Below are 19722 nucleotides of genomic sequence, written 5' to 3'. Positions count from 1 at the left end.
ACACACACACACACACTTTCCTACAATCATTAATTAATATTGATTAGCATGCATGGCGGTAGGTATTGGAGGTAGTGGTGATCACCTCTAATGAAGACGTAGAAGTGTTGGCTAATGTTGGGTACACGAACTGCTCGCTCCAATTATCTCATATTTGTGAGGAGGCGTGTGTGCATGCGGTCGCTCGGGGGAGTCGTATGAATGCAGAGCGTGTAGCTGCTTGGACTGTATTGTATGCAGAGGCTTAGAATAATGCTCAATACTGGCAGCAGCGCGTTGCTGCTCAGCCAATGGCTTTGGTTAACAAAAGGTACGTTGAGTGGAAAAGGAGCTGTTTACCTGCTCTCCTTTCTTTATGACCCAACCACAACGTCATGCATCGATTTCCTTCCTTCCAGGCAGCCGTCTGGTTTAACTTTATGTCAGTATAATATGAAAATCAACTTGCAGAGAGCCGAAGCTTACTTTTGACAGCGATAGCGACAATTAGCCGTCTTCCTTCTAAAGCTGACACTGTTAGCATGAACAATGCGTCTAAATGAATTAATATGCAACAGACATGCTCACATGTTGCCTTCTTAGTTTGATTTTAATTCATATTCAAGTCTCAAGTGGATTTTTGTTCTATACTGAAGAGGAATGCAGGAGGTTCTTCCATAAACATGGTGTGTTTTAGTAATTAGTCTGCAGCAGTTTACATTAAATCATTAATGATGCAATATTTGTCATTTACAGGCTAAAACTTGAGCTTTTCAACCTGCAGGACAGAACTTGTGTCTCCCTCATCTGCTAATGACAGTAACTACACAAACGCTGTTGACGTGTGCTTATCATCACGGACGCCTCGCTGTGATCACTTCCTGTTTTCAGGCTGTGCTTCTTCCTCTGATCGCCGTGTCTTCATTTCATCTGGAGCATTAGAAACTTGTTTTTTGGAAGCCTCCTAGTTGTTCCTGCTAAGCCCGGCCATGCTCACAGCTACTGTAGCTTCCACCGTCTCTGCTGCTCTGATTGCTTTTTTCTTCTGCCACAGAAACCTAATCACTGCTGCTGATCTAGAACACACTGGTACCGGTGTGCCAGCACCGGTCCGTCACCACAGAAACCAGATGTAAACTCCTGTATACTGACAAGTTCAGAGAGATTTACTGGATGCCGACGGTCTTTATCGTAGTTTAGTGATCTTGTTTGGCTTGGATGTGCCACACTCTGGCTTTAAAGAAGGAATCTGTAGCTGTTGCTGAGCAGTGGTCACATTTACAGGACAGTCGTACATTTAGTATCCTGCTATTTCCCAAATGCTTCCCCTGAGTAAGCTTCTTTAAAGATGTCGTCATTTGCAGCCGGGCTGAGTGAGTCGAATGTGACCATAAGGAGGAAATCATGGTTATGATGCTATATTCTGGAAAGCTAAATGACTCTGGTTGTCAATGAGAGGCCCAGAAATATTGAAATCATAGATTTTCATCAGTGTCCACATATACAGAGTTCTGATCATTTATGTTGTTGTTCTTGTCATATCACTGCTTACTGAAGCACACTTCTTTTCTAGCTTTCTGTGCTATTAGAACCTGTCCAGACAGGACGTTTGTGTAAAGTATGAGTCATTCTTTTATCAGATAGCTCCTTAATTAAATATAATTTAATAAATTAAAAAATTCTAATTTTTCACAGTTCTGTTGAGCAGCTTCTGATCCGATTAACGTGTTTTTGTTTTTCAAAGTATGGCTGCTGTTTTAAAAGGAGCTCAGCCCCAGTGCTTTGGACGTTTTCATTTGGATTTAAGTGAAGAGCTTTAATGCCTCACGTGTGGTATATAATTATGTATGAATATTAATTGAAAGGATTAATAAAACTGTGGGGACAATATTTGGTTCTTGGCCATGTTGCCTGTCAGCTGCTGGCCATAAAAACACCTCCAGTCTGTCTGACCTTAGTTCAGAATACAACTAGTTTCTGTCTACAACTGAGTGAGAATTAATTTGTGCTCTAATTTAAATTAAAGTCTCGGACTAATTTAAAACTATTAATACTTTTGTCTGGTGTTGCACTGACTGTAATTCATACATTTTTCATCACCAAGATCTTATTTGAGAGCAAGAAATGAGAACAACTGAGTGAAACAGAGCAGACAGAGACAGACAGGGAAGCTATCTACTTTCATGCACCATCAAATTACTCGATGGACTCAAATTTAGGGAAGCGACCTCTCAATGACACCTGTTCCATTAGCGGGACCTTGTTCAGTAATTGAGCTCTTGGTGGGTAGTTAAATTGGTTTAATCAGGAGTGCTGGGACTTGCAGGGAAGCAGAGGCTTGCCAGACTAACGTAGCCTTTAATGACCTTTGTTGTTGTAGCCGTGGAGATGTTGTTGCCTCCCTACAGACAGCAGCAGAGAAAGGCAGGGACAGCAGGAGGCCTACTTACTGTGGGAACTCGGGGTTGTAGAGAGTGGGCTGGAGGATGCCGGCAGGAAACACTACAAGACAGATAAAGAAGCAACATGAGGCAAAATGAATTGTCCAGATATTCAAACAGCCTAAAAGTCACAAGAATATCACAATCAGCAAGCTGAGTTTCCTTCAAAGGGAAAAAACTGTGCAGAGGAAATGGAAAACACAGATGCCTCCAAGCTGCCCCGGCCAGGGCTTTAATATAAAATACATCCATCCATACAAATATGCAGCTGCTGTAGAGGACAGTGACACAAACTGCCTGTGTTTGTACGTCTACGTACAGGTCAGTCTCCTACGTGACGCCTTCTGGGCTCATACAGAGAAGCTGGATTCTCTACCAGTGGCTTCACCTCTTCTCCATCTTTGTGGACTCTGAAAAAGAGTTTTATTTATTGAAATCATTGCTATCGCCTGATGTCTTTCAGACTTAAGATGTTTGAGGTAGTCATCTCCTATTCCCCCTTGCTGCAGTCAGTCTTTAATCCACCTTCACATCACCACATATCAGTTTTATCCGTGAAGAATTGTTTACAGGATGTCAGCTGCATGTCGTCTGTGGTCAAAGATGTAAAGACCCTGAAGCTGGTTTTGTCAGTCAGGATCTTAGCGTCCTGCGTGAACACACAATCGCACACATTGAAAAAGGTGATGTTGTGGACCTATGAACACCAGAGTTTATCTGCAAGTATATCTGAATGAAAGCCCACAGTTGCTTGCTTATGATAGCTGTTGATATCATCAGGGTTATATTTTCAAACTGGAAAGCTGCAGAAGCTTCCACACAGTCCAGATGTAGGTATCTGGACAGTCAGTGTTGTTCTTCAGGCTCTGTGCTTCAGCACATTCAGTTTGACATAGAATAATGGATACGAGAAGAAAGTGCCAAAGTTGAATGAGTGTAGGTTTACATCCAAACAGAAGGAGCTGCAGCCCGTTCAACACAAAGTGCCCAAATGGCAAAGGTTCAAAAGTAAATGGAAACTTGACTAGCATTGTTCTTGGGTCGCTGTGCGTCATTACAACATTCATTTATTCAATTCTAGTTGAGAGTTCCACCATACAATGTTCTCCAGTTCCTTCTGGAGGATGCCAAGGTGTCATCAGGTTAAATGAGAGCAGGGATCCCTCCATTAAGTTCTGGGTTTACCCTGTAGTACCCAGAGAACCTCCAAAGGAAGGTCATCCTAATCAGATGCCCAAACCTCCTCAAGTGGCTCCTTTTGATGCAAAGGACACTCATTTCAGTCACCACCCAGAGCTCATGACTATAGGTGAGGGGAGAACGTAGGCCAGCTGGTAAACTAAGAGCTTCGCCTTCTGGCTTATCTTAATCTTCACCACGACAATCCCATATCACGCCCTGTTATGATGATGCTGCACCAATCCCTATGTCCATCCCATGCTCCACTTTCCTGAGTCACCTAAACTCCTTTGCTTGAGGAAGCAGCTAACCCCTACCCAGTGTGAGCAATCCACCGGTTTCTGCCAGAGAACCACGCTCTCAGTGCTGACTTTGCCGACTGCGTCACACTCAGCAGCAAACTGCCCCAGTGCATCCTTAATGTCACGGTCCGAAGAAGCCAGAAGAAGCACGTTATATGCAAAAAGCAGAGACAACTCCGAAGTCTGACTCTAAAGACCTCCTGAGCCTGGCTGCACCATGAGAGCCTGTCTATAAATATCACAAACCAGATCAGACACAAGTGGCAACCTTGCAGGAGTTCAGTACCCACTGGAAACGCATTAGCCTTTGTGCTAAGGATGCTAACGTGTCTGGATTCTCAGTGCAAAGTGTTGTTGAGAACTGCCATTTACAGTGAGCCTGTCAATATGAGGAGTAATGGAAGATGCTATATGGGCTCAAAACAGCAAAAAACTTCAACAGACATGTCAAAGAAAGTTTGTCAAAATCAAAAAAACAGTCAAGACAAAAACTGTTGGAGTCATTCTAACAAAACAGGAGTTCACACGGAAACTGTTCAGCAGCAAACAACCACGACCCAGACCGAGGTGCAAAAGAGAGAAAAATGAGTTACTGGTTGTGACTCCACCATGAGCTCAGAATGCTCTCCAGTTCCTTTTTCAACAATCAAGGAAAGATGTCATGACGGAGACTCGAGTGAATTTGAGAGAAACAGAAAGACTGGGCTTCAGTTAGTTCACAAAACATCCCAAAACAAACCGCTAGAGTTGTGAAACAAAGTTCTCGAGACTGACAAAACAACAATGAGCCTCAATCAAAGTGATGGAAAGACGAAAAGTGTTGAGAAAAAAAGGACAGCGCCCAAAGCACCACCTCATCTGTCAAACATGGCGGTGCTTCTGTTAGAGTTTGGACATGTATGGCTGCCAATGGAACTGACATTTATTGATGCTGATGGAAGTACAGGATGAATGCTGAGGTAAAGCGTTCTCTGTGCTCACATTCAGACAAATGCATCAAAACTCATTGGACAGCACTTCTTCATTCAGGACGACAAGATTCCTAAAATACGGTCAAAGCAGCCTAAGAACTTTCCATAGTGAAGAGGAGGAGGATATCCTTGATCTAATCAGCTGATCCTACTCTGAGTGAGCTGTAGACTTTTGAAGGACTGTTTTGGTAACACTACTAAAAAGCATCAACGCAAAACAAATCTTTTAGTGTCCAGCACTTTGGTTTATGACCAAACACCCACATAACCAACAAGACGACGATGAGCATCACATGTTCTTTGTGCTCTTTAGCAAATGTTAAATATTCTAACACTAAGAGGCTTGACATGGAAAATTTTGCTAATCATTGAATTAGAAGTGGGCTGCAAGGAGGGTCGGTGGTTCACACCGTCACCTCTCAGCTTGAAGGTTGGCGTCCCGGTGAGGACACCCGGGATCTTCCTGCGTGGAGTCTCCATGTTCTCCCCGTGCAGCGTGGGTTCTCTCCGGGTTCTCCGGCTTCCTCCCACAGTCCAGAAACATGCTGAGGTTAATTGGTGATTGTAAATTGTCCGTAGGTGTGAATGTGAGTGTGCTTGGTTGTCTGTCTCTAAGTGTAGCCCTGTGATAGACTGGTTACCTGTCCAGGTGAACCTGCCTTCACCCTGAGTCAGCTGGGATAGACTCCGCCCCCCATTACCCTAGTGAGGGTTAAGGTGTAGAGATGATGGATGGATGGATTAGAAGTTGGCATCCTGATGTTAGCATTTAAAGCGCTGCCTCAGAGCATGGCCTTAAGCTGTTAGGATTTTTTTAAAACTCATTTAGACGAATCTAAAAAACATAATTAGCAAATTAAATGGTGATGAAAACAATTGATAGTTGTGACGTTCATAAAAAATAGTAATTCTCTGAATGAATCACAAACTAATAATTTCATATTCAAACATCACTGAACGTTTGCCCACCACCTACTGAAGCTGCAGGTCTCATCCATGTCCGTCTCATATTTGACAGTATGTAGTGAAAAACCCTGAAGTGTGTAACGTAACTGAGAGAAACCAAAACAAACTGTTGAATTTCTGCCATGTGTTCACGTGCTTTGGCCAATAAAACTGATTTGAATGTTTCAAACATGGATGTTGCTGCATAGATGCTACAGCTAACCCCAACACCCTTACCTCTGGCCGAACCCTAGACCCCAACCTTAGCCTAATCCAAAACCTAATCATAACCTAACCCTAACCCGAACCACAGCCTTATCTGAACCCTGACCATAACCTTAGCCTAATCCCACCCCAACTTTAGTTTATCTAATACCTTAACTTTCACCTTAGCCTGTTCTAGTCTTAACCTAATCCTAACCAACCAATCCCACTCACTCCCCAACTCAAAGCTTGAATCTAAAAACCTAACGAGACAGTAACCACACAACCAAAACCCCTTTAAAACAAAACACCTGAGAAAACCAACAAAAACAACAACTTTACCATCCCTGCCTACGGAAAACCCCACAATCAAATAAAACCATAAATCTAATGTGACCCACCTCCGTCAGAACCCGAGCAAACAACAAACAACTTTTCTTAGACCAGCGCAAATCATCAACTCCAATGGAACTGGAAAATGTAGAACCCAACCCCCTGAAGGAACCAGTTGGACTAAACAACAACAGAGTCAACAACACCAACGGAACCAGAAAATCTAAAACCCAACCCCCCTCCGGAAACAATATGACACTGACCATGACGACGTGACTAAAGAGCTGTTGACAACGCCAGTGCATTGCCTTTGGCTCCCCAGTTAGTCGATGGACTAAGCAGAGGAACCATCGAGAACATGTCCCCAAACCGAACACATCCTCAACCCTCAGCCCAGATGATCGTTATTATCACCACAGTTTCAGAGTGGGAACTCAGGTAGTGTCACCAGCTAAACAAATGTGAAATATGTTCCTGAGTCCATAAGTGTTCTTGCAGAGCCCTGTGATGCCACAGTGACGTTGACCTCTCACCATTTGGATGCTAAATGCCACCGCTCCTTCATTTAACCCTGTGAGGGGTTCATTTCTGAAGGTATTTCTACAGTGTGCTTTGTAAGGTCACGGCGACGTTGATCTTTAAGTGACCAAACTTGAATCAGATCATCTTTGAGTGATGAAGAACCTGAACACGTAGCGCCTCAACTGTCTCTGGTGTAAAGAGACATAAAAACTGATTCAACAAAAATCCTCTGTTCATATGTATGCTAGAGGGTAGCTTCTAATTAACCGCCATCCTTGTCTTCAACCTGATTCTGGATGTGAAACAAAGAAACCTAAAAGGACTGAGGTGCAGATTAAGTAGACATCATTAATTTGATTAAAGAAAAAAGAATATTAAAACGATCACAGTGGAGAAGTGGAGTAGCTGGATTAAGTGAGAGAAATAAGAAATTGTCTGGGTTAAAAAAAAAGATCCAGAGGGCCTTGATGACTGTGTTTGACTGACTCCTCCTGTCCGCCAGCATCAGCTCGCGAGCACGCCATCGATTTTTCTGCGAGAGATTTAATCCAACAGGCGAGGCAGCCACCGACGGCGGGCCGATCTCAGGAGAAGATGAGGAGGGAGGGCTGGGGAGGAGGGGTGACATCCATCGGCTGGTTTGTTAAAACTCAGGAAGGTGTTGCTGCTTGTTTTTCCTCCAGGGAGGTATTAAGTATGTGAGGTGGAGATCGAAATAGAAAGTGAGCGATGAGAGGGAATATGATATGAGGAGGTGGACGCTTCTTGTTTCTTTTTTTTTATTTCTTGCGGCTGTGGCGTCTGACTTGTTGGAAACTCAACGTGGTGTAATTGTGTGTAACTAATGCACGGCCCGTGTTGTGGTGCAGAATGGCAATGGAGGAAGGACTGGGCGTGTGTGTGTGTGTGTGTGTGTGTGTGTGTGTGTAAACATGAAGGAGGGAACACAAACATCAGTATGTACAAAAACGAGTCACGCACTCACCCATTTGGTTCTTGTTAGGGAGGTAGTAGGCATTAAGGGCCTGAGGGGGCAGAAGCCACCTGAGGAGAAAAACAGCGTCAAACAAACAGGGTTTTAGAGATGGGATCCTTCACACTCCTAAATCACCAATCTAGCAACTCGAAACACACCCAGATCCTGAACAGAATCCCAAACACCTCTGTCTATCTCCCTCTAAACCCCCTGGTGAGAAATATTCAGCGCGTGTGGTCCCACGGCCAAAGTTCCTCCCTGCATATGAAAACGTGGACAGTTCCTTTATGGTAATCCGCTTAAAGCCAGTCCAATCGATCGGCACAAAATCCCCCCAAATGACTAACTGTGAAAGTGTGAGATGCCCTTGTTCTGGGAGACTGATGGCTCTGCATGGACTGTGCAGAGATGAGGAGAGACAAACAGGAGGAGGAGGAGGAGCGCCTCTTTCTTTATTTCACAGTGACAAGACAGAGTGAGCGATGAAAGGTTCACTTTTTGGTGATAAAGGGGGTGTGTGATTTAACTCTTCAGGGCGTTGAGTGTGGGCTAATGATACAGTTGTTTTGAGCACCTTGGAATACTAATGTGTGTGTAATGTGTTGTCATAGCAGAGAGGCACTCCATCCAGCGCACCGGGCTGTATTTTAGAAAAATGAAGCGCATGTCCCACAGCACTTTTCTGCTGCCTGGCTGCTATAGATAAGTAAATCAAATGGATTTTCTGCAGCTGTGTATGTCGATTTGGTATCTGTTGCTTTAATTTAGAGGCGCATCAACAAATATGTCAAACTAAAAAGGATTCATAGGGACACATGTTGGGCATGTCAAACATATTAGGGAGACGGTGCCGTAACCGCAGCGTCCGGCGCCAGCCTCAGCTGCACCAGCTTGGCCTGCATCTCAAATACATTAACCCTGTTTAATCGGGGCCTCTGCGTGTCAGCTGGCTGACTGGTGCAGCTCGTGTACTGTGAGCAGATGTGACACTCACGCCGTCTTGTCCACTTCCTCGTGGATCTTCTTGACAGACAGCTTGATGTTGAACTTGATGCTGTTGAGGATGTTCTTGAAGTAGGTCTTCTCATCCACATCAAACTGCAAACACAGATAAGAAGCGAGTTTGAGTGTAAACAGCTTTTACTGAACGTTAGATATTAAAGGTGCAATACGCAAGATTTTGAACATAAATGTAGAATAAGTATCGCAGCAGAAAACCATCTGCTGTGTGAAGACACAGTGGAGTCATGATGTACTTTACAGGGACTAACGCCACTCTGTGTGTGTGGTGCTCTGAGCTTTACTGGTCTGTGTTTAGGTGGTCCAGCTATGTGTGCATGTGAGTCCGTCCCACTGAAACTGTAGAGTCTACCTGTTCTTATAGACGGACTAAGGCTACGTTCACACTGCAGGAATTAATGCTCAACTTTTTGTGAAATCTGTTTTCTTTGTGACTTCCTTCACGTTTCCACTTCAATGCGACTTGTATGTGATCTGCTGTGTGAACTTCATACGAGCCAAAAGTGTCCCGCATGCGCAGAAGAGGACACGACGACGTCACACGTAGCGAGCGTGCTCAGTGTTTAAACACGGACGGTAACGGTGGAGCGGATCTTGTGATTTTGAACTTGCTGTCCAGCACATTTACAATCGTTTTAAGGAGACGATTGAAAAGGAAGCGAGCCGGGTTTTGTCTGTACAGAGGAGCGAGTGGGTGCAGAGTCACAGCCAGGAGTGGTGGGATCGGGATACGGACTTCATTCATCATTTTCTAATGACAAAAGCGACCTTTATGGACGTATGTGAGCGCTTCGTTTTAACACTCTCACAGCAAGACACACATCATCGGCGGCCGAACGCCGTGTAAGTCAGATTAATGTGACCTGGCCGTTCAGACAGAGGGCGAGGCTAATGATCAGACACCTATCGGATCTAGGACCACGTATCCCAGTGACCTGGGTCCCATTCAATTGGATCTGTGTTGTTCAGACTGTCATGAAAAGATCAGATACAGGTCACATCGGGGCAAAGACAATGGGATTTGTGTGACGTTAGCCTGCTGTCTGAGCGTAGCCTAAGAGCGACCCAATACCCTGCACTGGAAGAGTGGCGGTCCAGTCCAGCAGCCTTTGTCAACAGTTTGAAAATGTTTGCTTATGTTAGCTATCTAGATTCTGTACGCTCACTTCATTTCTGCGTAACTGAACGGTTTCTGCTGCTGTTGTGCAGCTCTGCCTCTCTGCTGGTGTTTGGTGGGAGCAGACACAGATGATGATGTTCTGGTGATGTCAGCGGTTCTAGATGTTGTGTACAGAATCCTTAAAGCAACAGCCCAACATTCAGGACAATATGCTTATTTTTTCCAGGAAGAGAGTTCGATGTGAAGTTTAAAAACATTTTGATGTCGGTAGAAGCAACATAACGGGTAGAAGCAGCTAACCTGGCTCTGTGCACTGGTGTCTAAATGTGTCTGTTTAACCCACTAAAACAACTCATTGACATGTTGTCTGGTTCGTTTAGCCCTGCATGAAACATTATCTGGTACAGATTAAACAAATAAATGACAGCGTGGTAATTGGTGAGCTTTAGATGACTTGAACAGTGCGAGGCTGTTTCCCGTCTTTGTACAAACCAAACTAAACAGGTGATAGCTGCTGCCTTGGATCGAACTGACAGACGTAATATTAATATTGTGATGTTAATCTTCTAATCAAAGTCTTGGCACACAGTGTGCTCGTATTTTAAAAATGTCACACTGCCCATATGATCTGCGTTGTGTTTGTGGATGTGTGGCGTGAATACAACCACGAGGTCTGCTATTACTGGCTGTAATGTTTTAAATAGTGTTAATCTGTGATGACTAGACCAGCACTTGTTTTCTGATCCAGCACATGGGAGGACTGTTGTTCTGCAGAGGTGCCCGACTCCTGATCTAAATGTCTTTGCAGTAGTTTATTATACACAGACGGAAAAGTGTTTTTGTTCACTTGCCAAGAGAATTCAGTGTAACTTGCTTTTATAACATCTCCATCCGTTAAGCTGACAGTAAACACATCATCTGTCTTGGTTGCTCTTTTTGCTTGTTTAGTCTCACAGGGCCTGATGAGCTTCTGTCAGTTTGTGACAAAAACACACATCTGTACGGAGCTCTATTAGAAATGATGGCAGCAGATGGAGGCAAATTTGATAAAGAAAGAAAGAGAACTTCCACAACCACCACCCACCGCTGTGTCTCTGCACTTTGGATATCAGGAGAAGCAAAAACTAAACCCCTAAAAGACGATTGTGCTGAGGACACTTGCTCAGATGAGACGATCATCTCTGCTCTCATGTCTGTTAATTAGTAATTTGTAGATTAGCACAAACACATGTAAAGTCCATTAAAGTGAATAAAAACACAAATTAAATGTAGGCGGCTGTGGCTCAGGTGGTACAGCAGGTCGTCCTCCAATCGCAAGGTTGGCGGTTCGATCCCCTCCACAGTCAAAGTGTCCTTGAGCAAGACACCAGTGGCAGCAGCACCGTGCACGGCAGCTCTGTGGCCGCTGGTGTATGGATGTGTGTGAACGGGTGAATGACAAACACACTGTAAAGCGCTTTGGATAGAAGCTATATAAGTGCAGAGCATTTACCAAAAAGGCATTACTAAATGGAAAACCTCTGCATTGTCCGTATTCTGATCCCTGTGGAGGTTTACCCACTGATGGACGAATGTTTCTACCAATCAGTCCTTGTCTAGGACACATGTGCTGTGCAGGATATTCATGTTGTTGGCCTGGTTTCATGCTGTTCCACTGACCGACGGCTGATAATGTGCCAAGAACGGCAGCAATGAGCCAACTTATAATTCACAGCCGTGGAAGTTAACGATGCAGGCTTTAACCCTCGATGGCAAGAATTTTTATTTTAGGAGGAAAAACAAATGTAAGCCTAGTTTGTGAGACCTTGGAGGTTCCTGATAACAGATCAATCATAAAAATGTATCGTACCTTCTGCTTATAGTGTGTCACAGCCAGCAATGATTCAAAGAGGACGTTTCAAACTCTCAAATCTTCCAGAGTTATCATCAGACTGTTACTGTGACGTTTCACTGAAAGTGGCGGTCTGTGGTTTGTTTCCTGAAGGCAGCACCATGAAGATAAAGTCCTCTTTATGCAGTTTAAGCCCTTTCAGGTCGCTGTGTTATTGTTTTATATTAATGTTAATCAGTTAGCCAGTCCAGGTGCAGCTAATTATTACTCCTTTATCTTATGTTGGGTCATTTTGAGTTTATAAGCTGATTATAGGTTTAGAAAAAGCCCAAATCTGAAAAAACAACAACAACAAACTTGTATCTAAATATTAAATAAATGTGGTGAATATTTCTCTGTGTCATGTACTAAAGTATCAGTAACAGCCTAAATGAAAACACTCTGGTAAAGCCAAGTACTGTAAGCAGTACTACATAAGTACACGTGTTTAAGTAAAAGTACTTGTGGTACTAATGTGATTTGTAGACCCGTTGCCACCGGTCCTGCTCCCTCTGAAAGCGCTGCTTCATGGTGCGTTAGGTCTATTTATAGTTTTCAGAATTGGTTTCCAGTTTTAAGAAGAATCTCAGCACCGTTGTCCCCAGACGTAGCGTATAAACCTTTGTTTATGCGCCACAAGCTTTCCTCAATCACATGTTTTTTGTCAAGTGCGCTGCCTGCTCCCAGGCTTTATGTGCACTTTGTGGCTGGATCAACCGACTCAGTATATATTATTATTATTCATTTCTTGTTTGTGAGTGGTCTCATCAGGATGTCTTGGATTTACTGACGTATTTTTTCTCTATCTGAATTCCATCAGTCAGGATGCACAGTAGCACCTGATGGAAATCATTCCAGAGCCAAAAAGAGAGGGAGAGAAGCAGGGATGCTGGAAAACAGGGATGGAATGTAAGCTGGGGAGGAAACAGGAGGCTCCTGACTCACCCCGTACTCCTGATCAATGAGCTCCGGTTTGAGCAGGAAGTCTGGGTATCCTGTCATCACCATCATGTGCTTCAGCTGGGAGAGGAGACGGAGAAAAGGATGACGGGAGGGAGGAGAGAGTGGAGGAGAAGCAGCCGAACCTGTCCAACAACACCCCACATCCACTCAGAGCCACTAATAACCACTCACGCACACTTGGTTCTGGACCCAGGCGCCATCTGAGCACACACACATGCATCAGCTAATCAAGCAAACCCAATGTAATAGGATTACAGGGAAGCTCTTTATATTCAGCATGGCCCTCTAAAAGGATTAGAACTTCAGATTGTAAAAGTATTAGAAGGGATATCTTGCAGTGCAGACCCTAAATCAGCACCACAGAGAGATCCGGATTAGGCCATCCGCACTCCTCAATGTCAAGCTTTGATGTATTCTATCACACACTTCTATCTAACCAGGCAATCAATCAAACCCCTGGAAAAAAAATCACAAAGAAATAATTAAATCCTTTTCAAATACTAATCGGATCGAGAAGGAAGTCGTGTTTGTGATGCAGGGGCTCAGTTAAGCTCCGAACCTTTGCTCTGGCAGCATCCTTTGTGGCTTCATCCATCCAGTCCAGCTCGTGCAGCCGGAGGTCCAGGGAATGCTTTATGTCCTCCACCAGCTCCTGTACCTGCAGGGGGTCACATCACATGGGTTCAGTTCTAAAGTCGCTCACCAGTCATTGGTTTAAACCCTAAAAACTCATCTCTGTGTATCCAAGTAACATGTTTGGAAGTTTTTTTTAAAGCCCTCCTGCCTCAAAATGCCTCTGATGGACTCTATAGTGCTGCTGCTTCTAGGATGTGCAGAATGAAATCACTGCCTTGATCTCCCTCCTTCCGTCTGCCACACTCTGCAGCTCGAGCCCACCAGCTCACCTACGACTCTGATCAAACACTGTATGACATGTGCTGGAAAAGTTCCAGGACTGGTGTCACGAGAGATAGATTCCAAACCCAAACTACAAACCAGGAGTTTCTCCTTCAGACCATCAACCAGCTCGTCTACAGAGGTCCTGCAGCGTTTGCTTCGTCCAGAAGAGGCAGAGTTGTGTCAGGACCAGTGGAGGCTGCGTCACCATGACAACCTGCTCACAGCACCCTGAGCATCCCACAGCTCCTGCTGAGAAGAACATCTCCTCCCTACTCACCCCACCTGGCTCCGTGGGGTTGGTTCCTCTTCCCCAAGCTCAAGGGCTCATCAAGGAGACCCGTTTAGAAGATGTGGACGACATGAAGATGGCTGTGAGGACGGAGCTGAGAGGATCCTGGAGAATCCTTCCAGGAGTGCATGGTGGTGAGAAGAGAAGGCTGGAGGAGGGTGGTGGACTCCAGGAGGAGTACTGGGAGGGAGAACACTGGTGGTTTGTAGTTTGGATTTGAGACACCAGTCCTGGAGCTTTCCTGACACACCTCGTAAAACTGCTCCACACCACATAATGCACAGCTGTAATTCAGTCATACGTGTTTGAACTGGAGGAGAACCACGGTCCTGAAGCTGACAGGATTGGTTCCTTGGGTGTGTTACATATGAAACCCTGGCTGTCTGACTGTCATCAGTACCGTGCAGGCTCTACATGGACGTGCTTGTTCACGGCGTTGGCTGCCTATTTTTACTCATGACACATTTTCTAGCATATAAAAAATACCACAAGAACATGTTAACAAAGAAAATAACTGCATTTTCACTGGCGGGAGTCCTTAAAGCTCCTTGAGATATATTCGACAGCCTTTGAAGACCTTCCTGAACTTTTGAAAATGGAGTTTCAATAATACTATGGGTGGATGCAAGAAAGAAGTGCGACGTTGCCAAGGAGTCATTCAGTTACATGTGGATTAAAAAGAACTTTAAAGGGTACCTACATCCTCATGTTTAGCTGGAACCCACTCTGTATGTAAACAGAGAGGTGACTGAGTAATGGCTGGAGGAGGCTTGTGGCTGCTGAGGAGGGTCAAAGGACAAGAGATCGGCTAACCACCGCTCAACGGAGACAGAAAAGAGAGCTGATAGTCAACATGTTAAGTCTGGTGGAGTTGTGCCGATCACTAGAAGCACCTTTAAGCCTCCTGTGTTATAGCGGAGAGGCTCCGGGAGACTTTCAGGTTTATGTTTCTGTGGGGGAGTGTCACAGTCGCTGCCCTGCTGCTTATGATGGCTAACATAACGGTCCATCAGCTCTAAACTTCTCGTTAAGCTCTGAATACGGCACAGTCATTAGTGGGCCCATATGTTGTCTTTACTGTCACTGTGGGAAAAATAAGTGTTCATCAAGATGGATGGTGCTAACTGTGCTGCAGCTCTCTGTACCAGGTCCAGACCTGGTGGTGGTGAGCCAGTCTGTCATGCAGGAGGCTCTGGACAGGACAATGTTTTTGGCTGAACTAAACTTCAAGAAAGAAATGCAAAAAAACGCCTGTATCAGCAAAGCATCAGAAATCTGATGGTGTACAGTGCAGTGCAGTAAAACAGTTTAGTGTGCAGCTCCTCTTTCAAACACATTGTCAGGTGAGTTACAAACAGGAACACTGACCCTGCACCAGGTGTGCATTCCTACACTGAGCAGAAACGTTCAGGTTCCTGCACAAAGCCTGACTCACACTGAACCCAAACAATCAGTTTGATGTCAGATTGACTACGTTGTGACTTCCAGGAGTCCAGATGTCTCCTACAGGACCTGTTCCTCAGCCCTCTCAGCATTTACAAACCTTTGTTATAGAGAAAGACTTAATATTTGGCAGGTTTCTAGTGCTCTTAAATCGAACTTCCCTAAATCCAGAAGACCTTGCTTGTGTTTTTCTGAGTGCTGCTGCTTGTGCTGGTGTGATTATAGCTAATTGGATTGGATTGCCCACAGGAGTGGCTTCTTACCACCTTTGTAGTTCCACTGCTGCAGTTTTTGATGTCACTGTAGCGTGAAGCAAATTCCAATGTCTGATATGTAATTACCACTGACCCTGAAGTGCAGCTGAAACATATCTCAATTCAACCATCACTGAATGCCTGACACAGGCTGTTCTCCAGATAAATGGGATACGAGACACGTAAGCCACATATTTCTGCATGTAGGGCGATAAGATATGCAGACTTGAGTCATCTTCATAATGAGAGTGCTGCTGACCATCGCCGATGAAATGATGATTGCTAAGATCATGTTTTGTCTGTTACAGTAAGTTCTTCATTAGAAACTCGAGTGATTTCCATCTATACATCCACTTTGTGCTGCTAATCTGGATCTGGGTCACGACGATAGCAGCCTATGGAGGACTGCCCAGACCTCCCTTTACCCTCCCACCTCCTGCAGGTCTTCCAGGGGTGAACTGAAGCATTTCCAAACCAGCCCAGAGACATATCCTGGGTGTGCTCTGGGATTTCCTCCCAGGTAACATCTGCTGTCCAAACTTAAAGTCAGTTTTTAGGAATGATGTTTCTGCTTCCTGAAACAACAGTCTACCCCGAGCAGAAATCTGAACGACACCGTGACGTGTTGTGTCCTTTGGCTGTCTATACATCGGCGATTCAGGATAACCAGAGTGCTCGTCCTCCCCCCTCTGTCTCCCGTCTCTCTGCTTCAGCTCCTGAGACTCATTAATTCCTGTTCGTGCTGAAGGAAGCAACATCAGTGAGTCAGTCAAGGCCTCACACATCGCCACTGGCTGCAGGTGCGATACCCCTCTTGTACTGATAATGAGGTGAACATGCCAACATCGTGCAGACTGACGTCTTTGAATAATGTGAGAAGATCGGTGTGGACATGCTCGGTGAATAACCTCAGTCACATCCACACCGGAGGAGCTGCACATACATACAGCACGATGCCGTCGATGTTTTAAGGGATTTTTAAATTATTTTGAGGTACTTGTGGGATTAGCACCTGCTTCATCTAACAAAAACTTCCCATCCTGAAGGCTTCAGCCTAAAAACCCTTCCTCTCTAGTCTTTTATTAATCAGAAAGGCTCCACTAGCTTGAAGCATTTTTGAAATGTACCCTTAGTATCTTATTAGAATCTTAAATGGAACATTAGGAACTTGGGAACTTAAATTTCAATTAAGGTACAGTACATAGAAAGTAATTAGCATCCAGAACTTATCCAGTTGTGTCAAACTTGCTTTATGCTTTGCAGTCCTGAGCTTTGACAGAGATTTCAAAGTTTGCAAGAGAAGACGACGGATGGCTCAATGGAAGATGAAGTAGGGTCGAGTGAACAGCGGGAGCATTAGAAGAAGAAGGTGAAAGGGAGATGATGAAGGGCTTAAAGAAGGAGCATGAGGTTACCCAGGTTAGAAATCCTATTGGGAACCATATCCCCATGTCCTAGAATGGACATGAGACTTTGATGAGAATACATATGGGGGAGGATTACGGTGAAAGTGAAGGGACCAGAGGGCAGAGGTGGAGGTATGAGTTGTGACTGACCCCGGCCGAGTGCAAAACAATAACAACAAGCAGAGAATGAGAGACAGCTCTGATTGGCATGGGTGGGATTTCAGGATCCCAGTTCAGGAATCAATCAAAAATCATCTAGCCATGTCAAAACAGAGAGCTGGACGCTGGCTGCACATTCAGAGAGGAGAGCTGGGGAACAAAGTCAGAAAAGAAAGTGTTTCCACAGCTCTGGACAATGTGGGAAATGTGTTTTCATGTGCAGTCACAGAAATCTAATTAAGGGCCAAGGTCACGTTTGTGAGTTTTCCTTGTGCTCTCTTGGAAGGTCACTTTTTTTTTTCACATTAGTGGGATTCCAGTCGGAGTATTTTTCAATGCGGCCAATGGGAATTGCACATTAATTGCTCATTACTGCGTGCATTTTTCTCTTGTGTTGCAGGTAGATACTGAATGCCCAGTGGGGAGGGGGGCAGACAGATAATTTATCTCATATACTGTACAGAATACATACAATGCATGTTGTGTGCTCATGTCATGGTGCAGCTCATAGCTTCACTGGGTTCCATGTGGGGGACGGCGCACAGCGTATGTAATTAAATCCTGTCGGTAGGGTGCTTTTACTATTTATATTCCACTGTGCTAACACCAGAGCCAGCATAGCCAGCTGAAATCTTTATATATTTAATTGCTGGTGCTGTAAAACTGGATAAACTACTTTTTTTAACTAATGCATCCAGTCTTTCCAGCTAAGCTAACCTTCAGGTGAAACATTGAACCGTTTGCTGCTAAACAATACTCCCCTATTGTTTGAGGAGATTAATTTCCTTTTGTAGTCATCCTTAGCTGCACTGTCACTAAATGGTCGTCACTTTCTTGTTTTGGAAAAAAGAAATAATGATTTTTTTTGTTTACAAAATGCAGCTTTCTACCTCTCCTCCGTTTCTACAGTACCTCTCCTAATGCAGACAGTAAATGTCTGTAAAAACATCAGCAGCACTGATGGAAATATGTCAGAAACTTCTCTGTTCCATCCTTGATCTTAGATTCTTCTGTGGCTGTTAAACACCCACTTGAGAAAAAATGTAATTTGTGCAGCAGCAAATAGCTTTTCCATCTCTATTGTACAATATATTACAGAGCAGTGATTTTTTTGTCAACAGCACACTCAACAATCAAGCAGTTTTATATATAAACACCATATATTCAAAACCTGCACACAGTGTGTGTCTGGAGTGGAACTGGGGGACAACCAGACTGTTTTTAATGAACTACATTAGCCTGCTGAGCTAACAGTCAGTAATTGATTAAATAAAAGAAAAATAAGTCTTTGTGCTTTGGTCTCAAAGTCTGATTTGTCTGCGCTGGGCGTCGATAACTGCCTCCCAAAACTCTACTTATTATTCAGATGTTGTGTTTTGAAGTTTATAAAGTTCACTTCAGATTTACTGGGAGGTTTCTTACTGTCTCGTACATTGAGGCTCATTCTTCTGAAAGTAGACAAAATAAAAAATTCATTCATCCATCCAGTTCATATACGCCACTCGCCTGCCCCGCCGACCACCCAGAAGCCCACCCACACACAGACCTTGGCCTTGCTCTGAGAGGAGAAGTGTTGCTGGACGAACAGGGCTCCCAGGGCCATGCCGAAGTGTTTGTTGGCCTGGGTGAGGCAGAGCCTGCCCAGCTCCAGCTGCTGCTCGGTGCCGTCAATCTCCCGAGAAAACTCGTGGATGGTGCTGCGGAAGGCGGTGGTTAGGTGCTCGCTTAGCGCTGCCACGATGCGCCACAGCATGTAGTTATGCAGAACCCTAGGACAGAGGAAACAAGAGGCACCCAGTTAAGAAACAGGCTTCGCAGAAATGTTTCCTATAGAAAACTTGTCTCCAATTCTAAGTTAAAGCACCAGAAAAGGTTTGAAACCACAGAACCCATTGTTGTGCAACGTGAGCCCTTAAAAGTGAAGCTCCGGCGAACATGCACAGCTGCAGACATCCACGGACACGTAGCTCTTGTGTTTAGACGAGTCTGCAGGAGTCCGCTTGGAAGAATCTGTTGCATACCTGTGCTGCTGGTCACAATTCACAATTCTTCATTAGTAGTTGTTGAGCAGACACAAAGTTTGGACTGCATATAGACTGCCTGTACACTGCATATCGACTGCACATAGACTGCACATAGACTGCCTGTGGACTGCCTATAGACTGCACATAGACTGCATGTACACTGCATATAGACTTCATCTAGACTGCATATAGACTGCCTGTGGACTGCCTATAGACTGCCTATAGACTGCATATAGACTGCCTATAGACTGCATATAGACTGCACATAGACTGCATATAGACTGCATGTACACTGCATATAGACTTCATCTAGACTGCATATAGACTGTCTGTGGACTGCCTATAGACTGCATATAGACTGCACATAGACTGCACATAGACTGCACATAGACTGCATATAGACTGCATATAGACTGCATGTA

The 19722-nt window shown here is 44.5% G+C and overlaps 1 protein-coding gene across 2 annotated transcripts in view; it reads right to left on the bottom strand.

Annotated features, from left to right (window-relative positions):
* ecel1 (endothelin converting enzyme-like 1) overlaps positions 1 to 19722 on the bottom strand; it is a 56958-nt gene that overhangs the window by 13034 nt on the left and 24202 nt on the right. For both annotated transcript variants that reach the window (XM_008302322.1, XM_008302323.1), the window contains 6 exons: positions 18823 to 19045; positions 13385 to 13483; positions 12808 to 12882; positions 8847 to 8950; positions 7862 to 7920; positions 2430 to 2481 (listed from right to left, as the gene is read on the bottom strand). In XM_008302322.1, the coding sequence (XP_008300544.1) occupies positions 2430 to 2481; positions 7862 to 7920; positions 8847 to 8950; positions 12808 to 12882; positions 13385 to 13483; positions 18823 to 19045 (612 nt within the window). The remainder of the gene's footprint in view (positions 1 to 2429; positions 2482 to 7861; positions 7921 to 8846; positions 8951 to 12807; positions 12883 to 13384; positions 13484 to 18822; positions 19046 to 19722) is intronic.

The sequence above is a fragment of the Stegastes partitus genome, unplaced genomic scaffold (assembly GCF_000690725.1).
Source record: "Stegastes partitus isolate 25-593 unplaced genomic scaffold, Stegastes_partitus-1.0.2 Scaffold1795, whole genome shotgun sequence".
NCBI classification, from domain to species: Eukaryota; Metazoa; Chordata; class Actinopteri; family Pomacentridae; genus Stegastes; species Stegastes partitus.
Note: the sequence above shows the minus strand (reverse complement) of the source record. Positions and strands in the feature narration are given on the sequence as shown.